The 22,132-nt window shown below is 34.9% G+C and overlaps 2 protein-coding genes across 2 annotated transcripts in view; one reads left to right on the forward strand and one right to left on the reverse strand.

Moving 5' to 3' along the window:
• The window catches only part of LOC144443061 (adhesion G-protein coupled receptor V1-like), a 74,351-nt gene extending 69,876 nt beyond the window's left edge, over positions 1-4,475 (forward strand). The window contains exons 100-102 of the mRNA XM_078132434.1: positions 382-503; positions 1,082-1,306; positions 1,795-4,475. Coding sequence (XP_077988560.1) covers positions 382-503; positions 1,082-1,306; positions 1,795-2,157 — 710 coding nt within the window. The 3' untranslated portion in view covers positions 2,158-4,475. The remainder of the gene's footprint in view (positions 1-381; positions 504-1,081; positions 1,307-1,794) is intronic.
• Positions 4,476-7,653: 3,178 nt separating this feature from the next.
• The window catches only part of LOC144443062 (small conductance calcium-activated potassium channel protein 2-like), an 84,344-nt gene continuing 69,865 nt past the window's right edge, over positions 7,654-22,132 (reverse strand). Inside the window, exons 7-11 of the mRNA XM_078132435.1 lie at positions 18,326-18,436; positions 16,387-16,514; positions 14,818-14,887; positions 13,798-13,872; positions 7,654-10,126 (exon numbers count right to left, since the gene is read on the reverse strand). Of these exons, the coding sequence (XP_077988561.1) occupies positions 9,749-10,126; positions 13,798-13,872; positions 14,818-14,887; positions 16,387-16,514; positions 18,326-18,436 (762 nt within the window). The 3' untranslated portion in view covers positions 7,654-9,748. The remainder of the gene's footprint in view (positions 10,127-13,797; positions 13,873-14,817; positions 14,888-16,386; positions 16,515-18,325; positions 18,437-22,132) is intronic.

A 22,132-nucleotide genomic window follows, 5' to 3' on the forward strand; every position in this document is an offset into this window, starting at 1 on the left:
TTTCTGTAAAAACCTAAACATTGGTGATATCCATCAAAAAGTATGAAACTTCTCTGTAAAGATTGAACATAGTACTAATTTCAGTTTGAATATTTGGATGCCAGTTTTCCAAGCATGGACACAACCACCCTTGTACATCTGGCATTGAGGTGACCAATCGGAAGGTCATACACCCCTGTACATCTGGTAGTGATTCACCAGACCAATCAGAAAGTCATACACCACTGTACATCTGGTAGTGATTCACTTGACCAATCAGAAGGTTGTATATCTGGCAATCAATCACCTGACTTAATTGAATGCATATAGTCCATATTTAGACATTAATATTTGATATTTAATAATGATCTACATGACATATTTTCCATTTTCATTTGACAGAAATCCGTATTTTGTTGATATTCTGGCTGATTATCATAATCACATGGATATGGGGTGGTCTCCATATGGCATTTGGCAAGCTCTGGCTTCTCATACTTTTCTGCATATTCAACATTATCCAGGTAGGTGCTGAGAAATTTACATATCAAAAGTCAATAGGGTATAACCCTATTGTTTTGAGAGTGTAGTCACAGATGTCTTAAGAATGATAGTGATGATTGGCAATCACTATTAGAAACCAAGCTAGGATGAACGTTATTGTTTTCTTTGTGATAAATAGTGAATATTTAGATGGGTGTGACAATTATTCTCATGTCATCATCATGTAGTTTCATCTATCAGGAAGGTACGCTGACTGTCACGATCCTCCACTTCTGTCTGTTCTGTGCTGTTCTTACCAGGTCTTCATATTCTACTATTTCAGTCCACTCTTTAACATTTGCACTCATGTATGCATATACAAATAGGTATGCATATATGTAAACACACATAGTTAGGCATGTCCAGACAGACAGACAAACAGACAGAAGACAAACAGACAGAGAGACAGAGAGACAAAGACAGACAGACTGCCAGGCACAGACAGACAGGCACAGACAAACAGGCAAAGACAGACAGACTTACTATCATGTACATCAATCACACATTGACATATACTACCATTAAGTTAATTTCTCAAAATCATGTATTTTTCTTGCAGGGTCTATATGCATTCATTGTTTACACAATTCTACGTAACCAGCTAAGGAGACCAGCCAAAGGAAACTATTCATTCAATAACAGTACTCCTGATACAACAGCTGTACAAATGCAAAACCAAAACTACCTCCAGAGTCGATCAGTCAGTGGTGCATCTGTCGGCAAGAGTTCGAAAGGACCAATAGGAATTATTCAAGCACCTATACCTACTATTAGTCAAAATGATGTGAGTAGCAAACTGCTGTTTATAGTAATGATAGATAAAGTCCAAGTGTATAGTTACTAATTTTGATATCTGGAGTGAAATGAACCTTGCATGTATTTTTATAGCTTTGTATTACATTGGACAGAATGACTGCTGAATCTGTTAAACCAAAGATAACAAAATATTGTCCTTTGAAAAGAAATCAGGGGTGGTGCTAATGTTTTGCAGGGAGGTATAATTCAAGTAATACAAACATTGTCAAAAAGTGTCTTGTGAGGTTAATATAGCTTGCAGCTGATTATTTATCCAGTTTGGGTAAATATTCAGATTGTCAAGTAAAATGCTACGTGCCCATATTTGGCAGGTTTTTCATTTAGTAGTTACAAGTGTTGCCATGACCATATTTGGTAAATATTTAGATTGCCAAATCAAATGTTACCATGCCCATATTTGGCAAGACTTTCAATGATAACCTTTATTTATGTTCAAATTCGGTTCTTCTTTTCCAGATGAACAACTGGGATCATACCTCAGTGACACAAAGTCATCGTAGTGATGGCTACCCCACCAAACAACCATCAATACACAGTGGTAATATTTATTCTACAATGCCATATCCTAATAATCTAGGAGGTGGGCAAGATGAACCCGACTCCCAAGAGTTTGATGACCTGATATTTGCTTTAAAAACTGGTACAAATTATACACCAAGTGAAGACGGACTGTCAGAGAGAGCCAAGTCATCGCATCTAAGCGACACCCATGAACTGAATCAAAGTAGTGAACAACTGATACAAGATACTTCTGGTGATGCTGAGGACTCAGAGCATTATGAAATGAGGAGAATTTCTATCGCTGACACACATCTCTAACCTTTAAAACCCATATTAGAATGGTTTCGTCCATCTCAGTGCTGTGTAAATAGAAATTTTGGACTGGTCAATTATAAAAAGAGGAAGACTAGCCCATATTTTTATACAAGAGAATCTTTTTTTATGAGATTTTATACACAAGTACAAAGTAATAATTTTATGCACAGTGGGAATTTTGAGCAGTGCCCGCTTTAACATATCAGAATAGGAATACCTTTTTTAGCAAAACTTTTGATGTAGCTTGATCTAGGTACACCTTTAGTCTTCCAATTTTCAATGCAGACAACTGAGATTTGTCTAGATTTTTAGAAAAAAGTAGTTTCTAGCAGGTGTGTAAATTAGGGTTTTTATCCGTGGCAGCTTTAATAATTAATATGTAATTTCAAAAAAGTACTTTCAATGTCAGTACATGTATATAAATCTATAGTAGCTGAGAGATCATACAACAGAATTCTGTGCAAGGTAGTATTTTATAGTGATTACTACTGTTTGGTTGCCAAAATTTGATTATGAATCTTGGACTGCAAATGAAATGACAAGTTATTCATAACTGGTTGATGTTGAACTATACTCAGGTTCTGCTGTTTTGACCTTGGCCATCAGAAGTTGGTAAATCAAATTTGATGCTGTATAGCGCCATCTAGTGGTGTAAGTTGAAATAACGAAGATATAAGTTTTGCAATGGGATATCAGCTAATTTTGATATGCTTGTTTTCAGACATAGCATACTCAGCGAGCTGCCTCAAAATGAACAAATCTGTCTTTGAAGTTATTTTTTGTATCGTATATCTAGATTTGTGATTGTATCCTATTGTAATTGACATGGTGTACTGATGCAAGTTTTTCACTGGTACTTTTTATAAATTTATAAAACATTTGGTATTTGCAACTTTCCGAACAAAAATTTTACAGGGTGAAAAGTAAGCTTTCAATTTCAAATGTGTGTAATCAAGATATCAAGGTTTCTAAAACTTAAAGAAAATTTGAAATAATTTTGCCTGGCATGGCATTGCATTGCATTGTTTGTACCAGTCAGAATGATATAAGCACACCTTGAGTTCCTGCAAATATGTTAATTAGTGTAGTTTGCATATCCAAATATGGTGAGTATGCAAATATAGTGAGTGAATCCAAATATGGCATGTAAAATCATAAATTGTTTGTCCAGAATAGCATTTCCAAATATGGTAATTTTCAGAGTACATTTTACATTGCCTTTTTGTATTCAGTCTTAATTTATTAACATATTTATGTTTTCTTTTCAAAGTTATTATCATGTGTTTAAACACCAGACAATGATTAGAAAGATCAAATCATATCAAATAAATAACAAAAGTACAAATTTTATGATAAGAAAATCTATATCTAAGGCTGAGATCATATTGAATTCATTTGTATATTGTGATTGTACTCTTGGTACAAAGTAACGATAGCAATCTCAAAGTTATTGATTGAATTTAATTTATTGATGAGTAAAATTATTTTTGATAATGACGTTAGGTACTATAAAAATGAAATTTAATTTTAAGTGGAATTTAGAAAAAGACGAAAAACTTAATTCAAACAACGTCATGGAAACGAACTGTATTTATAACATAGTCCGGTAGTCATACTACAGTGGAAGCTGGGGTTTCAGTTTACGAAGTTAGACACAAACTAAAATTGTTATTGTTTTATGTGGTAGATTACACTAGTGGATATATCGGTGCCTTTGTTGTTTAATATAATTACTCTGTAATCAGGATAATGTGAGGCCATGTGAGAAAAAACCAGCTATCAGAGATACCACCCTACTGTGAGTATAAATAAATCAACATCCATTCAATAGCTTATTTTATTATGTCGCAACAGTACTTTTGGTTTTCGTCTATCTTGGTAAGCTGATTTCTCAATAATTGTGACTGTCATAAATACAGAGATCTCAAGAACACAGAATTAGTATTTATTCCAGCCTATATAATAATAGAACGACACCTAGTTTAATCTTGACTCCAATCGCCTTTGAGATGACCTTGAAAATAAAACTTTTATCACTGCAGAAATTTTGTAATTTGATATTTAAATCTGTACTTGATGTTTTTAATATGAATCCATCCTGACTTTGATTAGGCCTTGAACTTTACAGATATTTATACTTCAAATTCCATCCTGTGAAAGGAAATATTGTATTTGGTTTATGATATATATATTTGGCTGCTCGTTGCATTATTTGATTTATTTATATGTATATGTATATATGTTGTCTATTTGATATGTATATGGTATGCAAATTTATTCAGTTTAAATTGTAAATTAAGGAAAGGTTTGTCAAATGAAAACTTTTTTTTGTGTGTGAATAAAGTATTTGAATTTCTATGAAAAAAGGTTGTAGCACTGCAGTGTGAGAATGTTGCCAATGTTGTAAGAGTACACAGTGGGATACATCGATGGAATACAATCTGAGGCTACCTATTACTTTATACAATAAATCATATTCCAGCGAGAAACCAGGTCTTTGTACACTATAACAGTACCGTCTGCATAACGTGTTTGTATATTAAACTAAAAATTCATTTACTTCTTTTACACCTCATCACTCTCGGAAAGTATTGTGACCGACCTACCAACCCTATTTTCTGAAGTCGTGCTATCGGAAACAAACATTTTCTTTATTTTGCTTCAGCACAAAAATCATCTCAACTAATAGAGAGAATATTTATTTCTTGAAGATGAACATATATCATTATTGGCTCAGAAGTGGCAAATCATATTTTAGAAGATTTATAATAGAAAACATGAACTTTTGAGTAGATTCTACATAATTTAGGATAATGAAAAATTCATAGAAATATAAACGGAAAAGCCCATGCTTTCGTTTTACTTTCAAAATTTCTTTTAATGAAAAACGTGTTTACAATAGTTGCCATGTCTTAATGTTGAATACTTAAAAACACAAAAATCGTCTCAGATAACACAGAATAGTTGTTGCTTGGATATAATTTATATCATTGTTGGCTCAGAAGTGAACGCTACCCCAGCTTAACAAAGACGAATATAAAAGGTCAACTGTAGATGGCAGTATACATCATCAAAGTCGATTTCTTCACAAAGGTCAAAAAACGCGAAATTGCGACTGTTTGCGGTCTCAAAACGACTTATTGCGTATTAGTTGAAAAATGGCAATTTTCTTTCGTTGGCGGTTATAAAACGTGTCCATGGTCGAGGCAAATCATATTTTAGGTGAGTTATAATAGAAAGCATGAACTTTGGAGTAGATTCTACATAATTTACGATAAATATGTAAAAAAAAATTCATAGAAATATAAACAGAAAATACCATATTCTCTTTATACTTTCAAAATTTCTTTTGAATCCGAACGCGTTTACAATAGTTGTCATAGTATGGTTGACGTTGTATACATAAGGCCAAATCACAGTCACTTGTCACGTGACCTAATACTCTATTCAAGGACGGGCCATAATACAAAATAATGCCGTAATTAGGTACTTTACGAATATTAAAAAAAAATGATATCGACAATGATAATATCTTTTTCATTGACTGTATTGTTTGATTATTCGTAAATACCCAATAACGTTATTTAAAATATTTCATATTATGACCATCCTTGACTAGAATAATTAGCTCTTTGAATATATAGCATTGGCTCACAAGTGACTCTGGACAAGTAAAAAAATAGTGTGGTTTCCGATAACTTGACCGACCCCAGTTTCAGCCCCTGATCCTAAACATTTTTTTTTGCATGCAAAAAGGTACAATGGTAACGATTTACTTCTATTTCCATGTACACCTTCATGTCTTTGACTCATCTGAGGTCCCATTTAAAAAATAAATCATATTCCAGAGAGAAATCGGGTCTTTTTAAACCATGACAGTACAGTCTGCATAACGCGTTCATCTACCTAAGGGTACAATTGTCTACATCTACCTCATCAAACTCTCACAAATGTATTGTGACTGAGTATCTTATATCTTTGGCTCGAAGTAATATTTAATGCAATGTGTGTATCGATCCCAACAAAGCAGCTCTAAAATTATCATAATATAATCTTATAGATTGCTGCCAGTGTGTTCATCGTGTCTTCAAAGATTAATGTAAGGATATCTTAGATTTTTACCGACTTTGGTGAACCCCACAACTAGCTAAGATTATCCAAACGTACGCACGCCTTGCTCTATGTTTTTTTTGTCTAAAAATCTTCAAATATTGATCTCATGGCACATTTACAAGTCGTCTTCCGAGATAGATTCTATGTAGCAGTTTCTTAGTTTAAAATATTCATACTTCTTTCGACGATTGAATTCCTCATTGATATTACATTTCGTACTCTCTCAGGAAGAAGAGAAACTTTCAGACTTTCCCCTGGCCAGTGTTTTACAAGAGATAGAATTTGATATCTCGGTGGCTCTATTGTACGCTAATCACACGAGTTAATGATCCACGGGACTCGGACAGTGATACACCGAGATACTTCTAATACTCAGAGGCGAGCTGTGGATTTCGGAAAGACTATCTTTCGCAACAACGTCGTTGATAACTGAATACTTTGGTATATATTATTTATGATGATATTTTCGTATTTGTGGCTAATCTTCTTGTGAAACAGGTGGTATGACTGATATCGTGTTTCATATCCTGTATCGTCGCAATCGCTTTTGAAAGGTCAGGAGCGCCCACTGTTCAAACATATTCATGATACACGACAGATGTACATCCAATGTGATCCATTTCTATCCAATAATACGATTTGTCAGCAATATATTGAGAGAATAGAACTTTGTACAACAGAGAGAATTATGGTTAGATGCATGGCAATATTTTTAGAAAGAGAAATTAAAACTCATGATGAAAAAAGATTCCACAAATTAATGTAGATAGATAGATAGATAGATAGATAGATAGATAGATAGATAGATAGATAGATAGATAGATAGATAGATAGATAGATAGATAGATAGATAGATAGATAGATAGATAGATAGATAGATAGCTGGACAGACAGACGGACAGACAGACAGACAGACAGACAGACAGACAGACAGACAGACAGACAGACAGACAGACAGACAGATATATAGATAGATATTTCCGTAACTGATCATAAGTAGTGACAAATTTCTTACACGCCTCAAATTATTCGTACCTTTTACACATCTTATATTCATTTCGTTCTTTTAAAAATTGAATTTCAGTTTTCATAATACTTTTGGCAAAAGTAAAAAGCGTATGACATTCATGTCAAAAGTATATCTGTACACACAACCTTTATAGTTTGTATTTTGTGTAATTGTGTTGTCAACGGATTAGGTGTTCTAATTATACACAAATACTTGATGCTACTCAAAGCGAAAATGGTGATACAGATAACTGACTGTGCTGTTGAATATGTGGCAGTCGTCTGTCGCTACGTTGATTGACCCAACACAAATAACGCACATGAGACATGTTATATATGATACAAAAATGTATTTAAAATTCACACAGTTGCTACATGGTGTGTGCAATGCCTGAATACTATACCAACAAGCTTTCCTTAGCAAAATAACATATAACATCACGGTAGTTCCAAGAACTGGTGATTTTACTTACTTAAATAAATAGCTTTGCTTTGTCTCGACGTAGACGTATGCAGACTTAGCAAAAATAAGAAGTCAGTGGTCCAACGTTTTTGTGACGTCAATGTATACAATACAGGGGATAGTCCACCTTACATTTTCTCCCAACACGTACACAATTATCAGATCGTTATTGCTATATTTATAGTAGACAGCAGTTGTTTAGATTAAGGCACAAATTAAAGAGCTGTCACAATGAAGTGCGTTGTTGATGACTGCAACCAACAGGACAAATAAAATTAACAACATCTCTGTACACAGTGAATTACACTCACCAAGAGCGTCACTTACATCCGGGATATTCTCGATGTCAAAATTTACAAATTATGCTGTAGCAATGTATATTTCAATTACATATCAAAACCAGCACTTCAAAGAAGCGAATAATAAAATGACTTAGACAATGAATATTCCATACACGGCAAATAATTTCCCCTTGTGGAATAATGTATTAACTTACCTCCTATTAGTCAATATTGACAAGTGATTATTGTTTGACCTATGACCTTCCAGTGCGTTAGACACACATGTAGTCTATGTTCCTAGTAATATACATATTAAAATTTCGCATCTAATGTAAGGTATAAAATGTGCGTCAATCATCGAATACAGTGCAGTGTGTCAGTGGAAGAACGGGATAGGTATTAAGAACCGTTTACATTTCTTGTACTACAAAAAAAAAGATGGGTTAGCTGAGATAAAGTGTTTTATTACATTTGAGTATCTTACACTATCGATATTACATATGAAAATAACGGCGACTTTTACATGAAACGGCATTCTTTGGTACACAAACAAAGTATAGTTTGAGAAATAGCTTGTACACCCGAAAACGAGTGTTCTTGTACTGTCATATGATATTACAGCAATTTTTTTTTTTTACAAATTGGCGATTTTATTGGATGCTTAAAAGCCATTGCTACTTTTTCTGTTATCGTGCATTTTATATTATTGGCGGTATAAACTTGCTGCCAACACGTTTAAAAAGTTGTAATATACTGACCCTTGCCTAAGAGTTCATATTGTATGTATGTATTCATTCGTATTGTCATCTCCAACGGCATAAGTGACCATGAAATGAGTCACAAATCGCGCCATCGAAATGTACTGCGTCATCACAAAATTTTTAGAAGAACATTATTATTAATGGCGACTTTGGTTTGCCAAACTGAATTAATTGGAGATTTCATTGGGTTCGTGAAGTCATCGTGTATGGAGATATCTACTGCGTCAAGGAAAACCTCGCTCTAGGTACTTGGCAGTGAACGTGAACAAAGATGAGGAACTATGGTAGAAGTGAACGTCTTGAAGACATATTTATAGAGTGGAAGACATTATCTTATCGTCAACCCAAAGTATCTCGACATGTATATTGAATCATGTATTACAGGAGAAAGCGTAGAAAGAGACTCGATTCTATAATATACAGGACGACGTATGGACTCATTTTGTACAGAGAAGTATATTTACATTAAACTATGTCGTCGTTTCAATCTTTACACAGGTGTCTTACAAAGATATGCTCATATACAGAAAGTAAAATACTTTATTCGTAATTTTGAAATAATGGTTGTATGGAGTTTTATCAACAGTGGGGTTCTCGTCATAAAAATACTTATTCTATATACAGTTTGACTTTACAGAAATAAATCACTCGTAAATATGTAGCTAGAATGATTTAGGCGGAAACAGATGTCTTAGAAAGCTATGATACAACATTATGTCTAGTCTAGAATGCGCTTCTTTTATCAATTCTTTCACTACCTGCATTTTTAGTCAAATTTCAGTATAAAAGAGTTCCCTTCTTTTTTATGTTTTGATGAATTGTGGACGTCTCTCGACTGAACTAACCAGACGTTTCTGAAAGACATCATGATCTAATTGTAGAATAAGACCAAAATAAATTGTACTATTGTGTTTATGAAAGGTCAACGTAACGATGGCTGTGAAAGAACTAATTACTATCTCTACAGTTCATGAATTCGGATTGACTGGAGGTTGTAAATGTTGAGTCGATAGTAGTTCCGGGGATGTCAGCCGCCGACGTGCTGGCGACTGTTGGCGCACGTGACCTGATGGCCCGTGCCTGGGAGTTGGGGGCGCTGTCCTTACATAATAGTCCGTATCTGGAGGTTGTAGATGGAGATGTTGGTGCATTGATGGATGATGATGCTGCTGTTGCTGTTGCTGCTGCTGTTGTTGTCTGTTGATGCATTCAACGATGAGTGACGGTAGTGTTTCTAGTTGATGTTGCAAATGTTCAAGTTTTTCCTCGATTCGTGTCACCCTGTCGTCCATTCCGTTGTTGGAACCATGTAGTTCAGTGACCAACTCAAACATTGAATTTTGAGTCTGCGAGGAAAGTACCGAATTTAGAATTAGTTACACATATTACGAAACTCATTTCACATAGAAAGTATTTAATACACCGCCTCAGATCATTCGCTAAATTTTAACAGTTTGGTAGAAAACCGAACGTAGAATGTCAAAATCTGACGATTAGGAGAGACTGTCCGCATGAAAAGATAAACGATTACGTCATCATAAAGCAGGGTGTATTTTTATCAGCCATTCGGTCTAAACTTTTCAATATGTGAATACGATTTACATCCTATCTTTATAATATTAACCAAAGACTGTATTTTATTAGATTTCTTGATTTGTACCACCAGTGACTAAATACTGCCTACATTAAATTGGTGTTCTAAGGGAGCCTTTTGTATTTATAAGGGGAAGGGAAAATCGGCTCTCGGGAAGGGCCATATACTAGAGAATAGGATTAGGGGAGGGGGGTGTTTGTCATCCAATTGCTGCCATTCGGGTTAGGGTTGGGTTAGGAATACGGTTAGAGTTAGGCTAAGGTAAAATGACATCAGCCTATATCAAATTGCTGCTGACAACCAATGTAATAGATTAATCGTCAGTTGTGGTGTGAGGAGATGAGTGGGTCTCACAGGTGTATAATGGGAACAGTTGGGTAAGATACTGTGGATAATGTTGTGGCGATCATGACCTGAGCTCGAACCCGACAATATCGGGAGTGTGCCAATCTAGTCGTTTGGGAGTTGTGGCCTTCAGCTCAGCCAATGAGATCCAACACAGGTATTTTTTTTAAAGCAGTGCCTTCACACACATCCACATGGCGGTAACAGTGGGAAGTAATTATAACCAATCCCTATAAAACTTTCAACATGGTGACAGCGGTGGGATTAAATCGCTATCATTGATTCTGGGACTCGTGTCCTTTTACATTTCTGACAGCAATTTAACCAACATTTTGAACTACTTTAACAGGGGGGGGGGGGGGGTCATGTTTTTTAGAGAAATAAAGTTGATTGAGGGCCATCTTTTAGCACGACGGAATCGGGGGAGGGTCACAATTTACACAACAGCCCAAGTCTTATTTCCCCCGGCCCTTCCCCTTGTAATTACTTAAAGCTTCCTAATTGAATTAAATAGGATCAAAAAACCTTACAACTTTGTCTAACGTTGATGTAAGATCGGCTGCTTATTTCAACATGGATTGATCATCAAGGTAGACGGAGATAAAAACAAAAAACATTGAAAGGTGTTACTATTTGCTGAAAGAACAATTATTCTAAAATTACGACTAGTTATGATTTAGTGATTATTTTCAGTCAATGGAATCATTTTCACTAGCACGTTAAGTCCAAGACTGGCAACTGAATGGTAAGGTAAAGACACAGACTGCATGACTAGCCACTAAATGACAGGATAAATCGGGGGGGGGGGGGCTAGCAAGCCTGAATGACAGGGTAAAGCTCGAGATTATTGACTGAGTGGAGACTACTGACTGGCGGTTTAAAGCCAAAACTAGCGACTAAATGGCAGGGTAAAGTCAATACTAGCGACTGAATGGCAGGGTAAAGCTAAAACTAGCGATTGAATGGCAGGGTTAAGCCTAAGACTAGCGACTGAATGGCACAGTAACACTCAAGACTGGAGACTGAATGGCACAGTAACACTCAAGACTGGAGACTGAATGGCACAGTAACACTCAAGACTGGAGACTGAATGGCACAGTAACACTCAAGACTGGAGACTGAATGGCACAGTAACACTCAAGACTGGAGACTGAATGGCACAGTAACACTCAAGACTGGAGACTGAATGGCACAGTAACACTCAAGACTGGAGACTGAATGGCACAGTAACACTCAAGACTGGCGACTGAATGGCAGGATAAAGATACAATGCTTGACAGTCAACTGATTGATTTAATTCTTTGCATTTGGTACATGCCGACTTTTTGTATCCAAACAGCTCAAGAACAAATCTCAGGGATGCGGCTTTATCAAATGGAAGAATTAATCAATTAATTTGTTTATGGTGTTTTAGCACGAAATATGTGACTTGTATAAATTCAACAAGTAGTGTGCTAATGAAGACCTGAGGCAGTGCATTCCAATTAGTAAATTAACTATAACTGTTGAGCTTAGACGGGACTAAAATCATGCAAACAATCATAAATTGCACGGACGAAAAAACACCAAGGGATCCTTTATGAGGAGTTAACAGTGACATCAATCAGGGTGTGCTACATTTTATGTTAATATTAGCCTTAGATGATATCACCTAATAGGAAAGACAAAATACACACACGGCGTACGTATGTCGAAAAGCAACACATTACACGTGACGTGACCACGATGCAGGGCACGGGAAAAACTAGAGTTAAAAACCAGTGTCATATGATGGTTGACTTTACGACGTGCAGCAATCAGAACTACGAGGGAACTAAACACAAAGTGTTATGGTAAAATTATGGGTGGACCAATAGTCAGTTCTACAGACTCAAATAAAAGAACATAATACAAACGGAAACCAGCCCACCTCCAAAACCTTGGAAAGCATAATCATGAAAGAAAAAAATTAGAACCAAGAAAAAATTAATAATGAAAAAATAATAGAGAACATTTTGAAAGTGTGTATTAAGTCGGCATCCTATGAGATGACATCATGTTGACGCGTTGGATCTTCAAGCTTCGTCTCCACTAATCTATGGGGTGCGATAATAGCTGCAGTTAGTTGACCATGGTTGCCATGGTTACATAGCTTGGCTTGGTTATAGATGAACCTGGTTTAAGAAACTCTAGCGATTAGAAATATTTGATACACTCATCGTCTTGCCTTTCTTGTAATACTTTGACGATGGGACGGTAATGATTGGTCGCTATGGAAACGATGTCGCAAGCAGAATACCTTTTAGCACCAAAACTGTTGTCCTTAACATATGAGGTGGATAGTAGTAGGGTATTATAGTGTTAACCGACACCAATTGGTTTTATTACTATTTTGGTAATTTTCTTGATTAATGAATAAATATATACAAATCAACAATTTATTGGTTTAATACAAAAAGGATAACTAATATGGGGGGAAAGTCGAGGAAAAAATCGTTTGCCTGTCAGTAACAGTAAGTAAAAAAAGAAACTTTTTAATGTTTGGAGGTACACCTGGAACGGACGAGTAGACAGAGAAAAGAGCGATGGATCATGTATCCAGGGAGGAGGAGGACGTGGTATTAATCCATTGTTGTTATTGTTAAAAAAACATGTGTTAATTTGTGAGAGATTTTAGACTGTTAATCTTGCCAAAGCTATAGTTTTGGTGACACCCCATAGTGTATCAGCGGAAACGGTAGTGTTAGTAACACATACATTAAACCAAGCAAAGCAAGGATATGCACTCGTATGTACACAGACTACAGAAATGGACGACCTTCCCAATAACTGGTGATCGATCATGTGACCGTTGACCCTGTAAAGGTGAGGGTCAGGGTATGACCTCGTAGATTGCACATAGTAATAAGCAATTATGGCACACAAACGCTAAATTATCGTATTTTGGCATTTTTCTGACAGATCTCTTATATGCTCCTATAATTGTGCAAACTACCAGGCCAAACCCTATATAAAGAATAATGCACTACAGGAGAGTCGCTGTAAAGCTGCGCATGATTGGGAAAGTCGTCGATTGAGATTTGGTGCTGGAAGGTATACCTGCTTGAGCACTTCGGGTGGCGTAGATGAGTAGATGCCGTTATTACTGGTCAACGAGCACTCTCCAAACGTGGGCTATGAGAAAATAGTACGACAGTTTTAGAATTTTTAGAGTTCATCAAAAAGTGATAGCCATTTTGTGAAGACTTCCAACGTTTGGTGTAATTCCCTTGTATTGGGTAGTTTGAACTGTCAGTGTGTGATGGTGACATTTTGGTGCAGCCTTTTTTGTGAGTTTTTGTCAGTGAAAGAAACTAAGAATTGAATTACGAACGGAACAAACACATGACAGTTTTAATTCTGTTTTGATGATCTGCTGTGTGTTTTAGGAGCTATAGGGTAAATGCGTCTTCCGTGTGTATGATGTGAAGGCTAATACAAACTCAAAATATGATGTTAGTATTTAGGCACTGTTAGAAACGAAATGGATGCAGTTAGATAAAAACAATATAAAAGTGTTAGTATGGTAATATTTACATATCTCATCATGCTAGCATTAGTACATCAACATTGTTCAGCAAGCAATAGCGCAAATACATTTATGTATAGTGTGACGTCATCAAGATGCGTTGGTTTTTTTTAAATACAGATACAGGCAGGGAAAAACGCATACATGTTTAAACGATTACTCTCCTTCACCTTCATCATAGATGTTTTTTTTGCTATTTTTGTATCAAGGATGCAAACTTTGGCTCGTAAACAAACATCTTGTGTCGTGAAAAGCAAAATATGTTGACCTTGTCCGGTGAAAGAGTAATCGATCGAATTAATTCCCCATAGGAATCAGGTTAAATCAGCCTTCAAGGCAATAAGTTATATAAAAGAAACTTCAGGCGATAAAATGAATCGGCAGTTAGCAAAGTCGTTTCCAATAAAAACATCTTTAAAACATGGACGTTCACAAACATGTGAGTGACGCAAAACGAAGTCATATCATGACTAGAATTGATACTATACAAGCTGTTCAAATCAACAGAAAATAACTACATTATTAATGAGGAAGTCTTAATAAATATTCACCTTAGCCATGTCCACCATCGTGTTTGCTTGGTCGGCCAATTTGCGCTGATCCATTTTTGTTTTGCGAAGTCTTAAGATAAGAAAGAAGATGAAGAAAACAACATATGTGTGTGTGTTAATAGCACATGAACAATGCAACACGTGTAATGCATGATCTTGCATTCCACACTTTATAACTAGATCATTATCTTGATGCACTCGTGTATTGCATTTGAAATCCCCAGTCGAACGTTTCCTTTGCATCTTCGACAGATATGTATATCGACGTTAACAGAATTATTTAGGAGGAACAACATGGTCATACACAGATCTCATTAAGAAAGAACACAGTTAAGAAATGCAATGACCTCTCGGTCCCTATGGAGATAAGAACTACTTAATATGGACGTGAAATGAACTCAAATGAAGTGATAATTGTGTGTATATACATATCATACATAAAGACACTATCTTCTCACTTACACAAATATATATATATATATATATATATATATATATATATATATATATATATATATATATATATATATATATATATATACATGTATGTGATATAGTGATATATATATATATATACATATATATATATATATATACATACATAATGATATATAAACACGTCACACATTATATATATATATATATATATATATATATACATCATACATACATACATATATACATACATACATACATACATACATACATACATACATACATACATACATACATACATACATACATACATACATACATACATACATACATACATACATACAAATATATGTAGTATGTGTGTATTTGCATGCGTGTGGATGTATGAATGTGTTTGTTTGTGTGTGTGTGGATGTGTGGATGTGTGTGTTTGTTTGTTTGTGTGTATGTGTGTGTGTGTGTGTGTGTGTGCGTGTGTTTTTGTATGTTATATGTGTGACTGTGCTAATCAGCCTGATTTTCACTGTACACTCAATCTTGAAGTTAATTGGCAAAAACCTACACATACTTAATTGAGTAAAATAATGCAACTACTGTGTCACAAATAAAGACAAATTAATGCACATGGCATTGTAGTATCACGTATACATGTAATTAAGTCTTTGCCAACACGGTTGCAAAGGAATTCAAACAATCTAGTTTACTCATTATCAAAGTTGTTTTGGATGGAAAATCACAGAAGTTGTTGCTATGCCATGGTTAAGTTTTTTTTTCCATTTTGGACCATTTGCACTTTTAATATACCTTCAGATACCCCTAGGACGTCTCCACTATATTAAGTATCAAATTGACGAGCCCTTTAGGTATAGTTCCGAGTTTTGACCAAACTCCACAATTTTAAACAGAATGTGAATACTAGTAATCTCGTCAATTTACATTAATTTACTCAAAATAACCACCTAAAGTAAATCGACTTGGAAGTTTCCGAGATCTGGTCTTTGGACTTAATATCACAATTTTAAACCAAATTTCATCATCTTCCATTGAGTCATTTCTTACCAAAGCATCTAAAGGAACATCTTTTTTTTAAACCAAACTATTTTTAAAAAATGCAATGAAGGTAAGACTACATACTTGTGAATAGCGCTGAGAAATTTTCGTTGGTGTGTCCTGACTCTCATTGCGTTGACTTTCTTAGTTAATTTTGTATATTTGTAAATAAGCCACGTTTCCCGAAGGACATTTGCAGCAGCATTTTTCACCTGGGAATTTAACAGATAGAAAACATGGCGACTCGTTAGAATGTACACGACGTGACATCTTTGCATGTGTGTAGAAAGAAAAAGTAACTGTCAACAAGGATTCATATTCAGTGTGTATTATCTGTGACGTTCCAAAGACAATTTATGACTACTGATGTAGATTCAAATTCAGTAAGTGACTATTGATTACTTATTGTGCGATTCATGGAGCTGTGATTATCCTGGCTTGGTCAACTAGAAAGGGGTGATCAAATTAAAACATATTTTGCTGACATGGCACACTAAACATGAAAATAAAGATTACCCAAAATGTAAAAAGTATTGATCAGATTACCACATATTCTGATGTTGTAACATACGAAAATCCTGAAACCACAGATTACGCAGATATAAAATATTGATCAAATTAACACATTCTGATGACGTATATAACCAACCTACTATATGTAAACTATTGATCAGATTAACACATATTCTGATGACGTACATAACCAAACCTACAAATATAAACTATTTATCAGATTAACACATATTCTGATGACGTATATAACCAAACCTACAAATGTAAACTACTGATCAGATTAACACATATTCTGATGACGTATATAACCAAACCTACAAATGTAAACTACTGATCAGATTAACACATATTCTGATGATGTACATAACCAAACCTACAAATGTAAACTATTGATCAGATTAACACATATTCTGATGACGTACATAACCAAACCTACAAATGTAAACTACTGATCAGATTATCACATATTCTGATGACGTATATAACCAAACCTACAAATGTAAACTACTGATCAGATTAACACATATTCTGATGACGTATATAACCAAACCTACAAATGTAAACTATTGATCAGATTAACACATATTCTGATGACGTATATAACCAAACCTACAAATGTAAAACTGACCAGATTAACATATTCTGATGACGTATATAACCAAACCTACTAAATGTAAACTATTGATCAGATTAACACATATTCTGATGACGTAGCTTACTAAACTAAAAATAAGGATTACCCCATTGTAAAATATCGATCAGGTTAACACATATTTTAATGACGTAGCACACTGAACCTAAATATAGAGATTACCCAACATGTAACATATCGATCTGATTAACATATATTCTGATGATGTGGCATACCAAACCTGAAAATAAAGATTACCACTCTGAGATATCTTACTTTGCATACACAACCACATGTGACGAATAACATTGCACTTCAACACTCTCATCAGATTCTAACTAACAATATTGTCTGCTCCAAGTCCGTGATCATAATCTCAAACATCTCAGTTCTAAGGGAATATATATCAAGAACATCGCACTACATTTTGAAATTCCCTCAGTGTGAAATCTATAGTTGACCTAATCTAAATCGACTTTTAACTTAACCAAATTTACAGTTAAAACAGGAAACGTTCACCAGAAGACTGTGTGTAACATTTATATTTATGATGTAAGCCGACCATTTGGTAATTTGATGTTGTAGTTTTACTTGTTAGGTTATAGTACTATTACTACTGAACACAAAAGAGTTGTAACAGAGGAGAATGGATTGTTTACATTCATTCAGTGAGCAAGAATATCCTAAATTACAATTCTGTTGTTTCAACACTAAAAGTTTTGATCTTTCAAGTTTTGATCACAGGTACATATTAGTGTCTATCTTACAAATGGTCTTCTGGTGAGCACTTCCCGTTTTAGCTGTATCAGGTGTGAATAAGTATCTCTCTTACGTGATGTTTTCTAAGATATAAAGAAACATTTCTACTTGAAAACTTACCCTTTTAGTAAGTTGTGTATCCATCATAAAATTATGGACATGTTTTTCAGCTCTGGTGAGTTCAAGTTTACGAGCTAAGACGGCCACTACAAGAGCAGTACAGCCAGCACCCTGCAAAAAACAACAGCACATGCTAATTAGATTACGTCACAAACCATATATCTCAATCAATGTATGTTGTTATTCATTATGTCTTTGCCACAAAACATACCTCTCTGACAAATCCGTTAAAGAAGGTTTAGCAGTCGACTCTATGTAATAAACTTAAGCAAGATTGACGATGGGTCAAACACGACACGATTGGGAATCTATCTTCTGACTATAAGAATACATCCTTCAAGAAGTTGTGCTATATGGATTATAAAGTTTGAGTTCGTCTGTCTGCAAATGTGTGTATGTACTCTGGTACAATTCAGTGGTACTTTATGGGTATGTCACTTAAGGTTCACGGTTGGTGATTTATCCAATGCAATATTATCAGACACTAGTAAGTTTTATGCAATCTAAAAACGTTGTTTTGGGTCACTCCAAAATTGCTTGGTTAAAGAGTGTACTAATTGCTGAAGACGGTTTTTAAGATGAAATATTGTTCAAGACAAGATTATCTCATATTATCTCATCCTTTATATGAGAAGCATAAGGTAAATCTATAATTCAATTTGTTATTATATATATACATATATATATATATGCACATATATAATATATATATTACTTATATATGTGTGTGTGAAAACTGGATAATCTAAAATATTAAAAAATCAACTCAAAGGGTTTCAAAAGGGGTTCCTACTAGCTTTGAACTGAACTGAACTGAATTGAAATGACTTTTATTTCATTAGAAAAATGAGAATATAACATGAACAATTAAAAATATATACAATAGCTAACAACATTGTACCTACAATACATATTTACAATAAATGATGGTATGTTTCTGGTGAGGACCATGGATACAGTACATTTGGGACTAATCTAGTCCATCATCCTGACTAATAAATGAAATGATAAATACACCAAGAGCGTGCAAATATCAAAAAATATATGAACAATTAATTGTGTAATGAAAAACAAACTCCAGAACAAAAAAAACGGAGAAAAAACTAAACAGAAATCAGAAACAAGTCAATTGTATAAAATATGTTATTGTAGTTTTATCTCGAAGGTGTGTCGTTTATGTGTGTTCTTTAATGTAATGGGGAGGGAGTTCCAATGTTTCACAGCAGCGTATTTTAAATTAAATTGGCGGGAATTGGAAGGTTTCCATGGATGGCTGATCTTGTCTGGTAGCTATGGATAGATGATCAGGGGTGTAATAATTTAGGTTGGGTAGCTATGGGATAGCTGATCAGGGATTTAATGATTTAGGTTCTGATAATAATGGTTATTTCTAGGGTCAAAGATAAACATACATGTCTGAAGTTTACAAAGTTTGTGGATGTCTAAGATTTTAAGTTGGCGGAAAAGAGGGGCGAAATGAGAGCAATAGTCAGAAAAGGTTACAAGCCAAACGATTTTCTTTTGCAAGAAAAGGTTAGAGTGGTTCGAGTGCGGAGGGATAAGTGTTACCCCCAAATTTCAATGCAGTAGCTTAAATGGGGTAAAAATGGGGTGTTATACAAAAGGATAGGGATTGACTTTGGAACATAGTGGCGATATTTTTATATCAGACAGACCGATCTTAGGGCTTATAGCATTTTTTTTATTTTCTGTATATAGGATTTCCATGTCAAAGAAGGTTCAATAGATATGCCAAGGTAAATATACAACGGGAAAGAGAATAGTCAATAATGTGTGTTAGTGGACAGGAAATAATATGGACGGCATCAATGATAAGTTTAGGATGAATATTATCATATCACATAGCTTTATGAGGATCCATACTTTTGTCCCTTTCAAATACTGGGCGGAAGAACATAGTGTTGGGATAGCTATCATTTAGGTAATAATCGAAATTAACAGGGGAAGTTATTTCGCCCGGGTAACAGAGAATCATGTTATAAGTAATCAAGTCTACTTTTTGTTCATACTTAAAACATGGCTTCTGATACTAGTAACTAAAAGTTACTATAAACAGTTTTTAGTTCAGTGAACCGTCAAAGCATTCCCTTTCAATGTCTTAAACCCCGTCAGTTGATCGCGAAGGCGTTCCTTTTCACCCGAACGAAACCTTCCTCACTTTATCGTATAAAGGGCGTTCCTTATCAATGTATAAAACTCTTGTCAGCTGACCCATAGAAAAAAGAGTACAAATCATCATCATCATCATCATCATCATCATCATCATCATCATCATCATCATCATCATCATCATCATCATCATCATCACTACCACCACCATCACCATCATCAACATTAACAACAACAACAACAACAATAGCAACAACAACAACAGCAACAAAAACAACAGCAGCAGCAGCAGCAACAGCAGCAACAGCAGTAGTAGCAGCAGCAGCAACAACAACAACAACGGTGGTCGTCGTCGTACACCCAACAAGAGAGAGATACTGTTAGTTCGTTGTACTTTGCATTAGTGATAGGTATAGTCAAATGCATGATTCACGTATATTCGAGTCAATTTTATAGTCCATTATTCATGCAACAGTAAAATAATTCATTGGCTGTGATCTGGATGTTACGTGATCGGAAAGCCAATTCTAGACGAGTCCGTTGAACTTGAGTAGAGGCATTGGGTCTTTTGCATATAAGCAGATGAGCCACTGTACATACCTTAACCAAGGTAATTAATGTAACTAATGTGTTATCCCCATGGGAACAGATTTTAGAATTTGACATCAACGACCCCCAAGAGAATGACAAATCACTACCGAAATTGACAGATCCATAGTTCACAGGTGTTGGCAATTTCATTAAAATTACAGGACTTACAATATTGAGGCTTTGGAGCAACTAGGTCAAAGGTTACGAAAAGATAGACATGTCAATCGTACATACATATTTAAGTAACTCAAAAGTTGAATCGAGCCCTATTGTGCATGATGCATTCTTTAACTATGGTTTAATACTCGTCAAATTATCAAAATGAACTTGAGTGAGCGATACTTACATGTAAACTTATACCACATAAAGGGTTTATATTCTACATATTGGCACTCTGTAACCCTATACAAATTCAATAATGATAATAGCAGGGTGTGTTGGTATGTGTGTGTGTGTGTGTGTGTGTGTGTGTGTGTGTGTGTGTGTGTGTGTGTGTGTGTGTGTGTGTGGTGAGGGGTAGGGGAAGAGATTTTTACATTCACTGCGTACTTTTTCAAATTAAATCTTATGCCTATTTTTACTATAGATAGTTTGTACCGATAAGATTCAGTTTCAAATTTAGTGAATTTGACTTCATATCTGAAGATAGTATTTTTCTGATTCTGCTCTTTCCATTAATATGCATGGCACTAAAACAGAGTAAAATTACAACAGAACGTGTAAAGTCACAGTCACTCTGATTAACCACGCCACTGTACACTTATTCTAGATCAAATATAAATATTAACGTGGGACGTGACAAAAATAGTCACAGTAGCAAATGCTGTCGTTCTCGAATTACGATTGCAATTCGATAATCAATATTTTGTATGTTATTGATTTTATTGATAACACTGATTAAAAATGTACTATTCAGTTGCATTGAGATCAGCAAAATTCAAAATTTTGATTCGTTACATATTGTTTTTAAAATGCCACAACTTCTAAATCAGTGTTGGCATGTATTCATTATTAAAACACGTGTTTTATTGTGTGCATTAATTTAAATTGTCATGGTTACGTACGAATTTCGATGTTTGATCACTG

Source organism: Glandiceps talaboti, chromosome 12 (genome assembly GCF_964340395.1).
Source record: "Glandiceps talaboti chromosome 12, keGlaTala1.1, whole genome shotgun sequence".
Taxonomy (NCBI): Eukaryota; Metazoa; Hemichordata; class Enteropneusta; family Spengelidae; genus Glandiceps; species Glandiceps talaboti.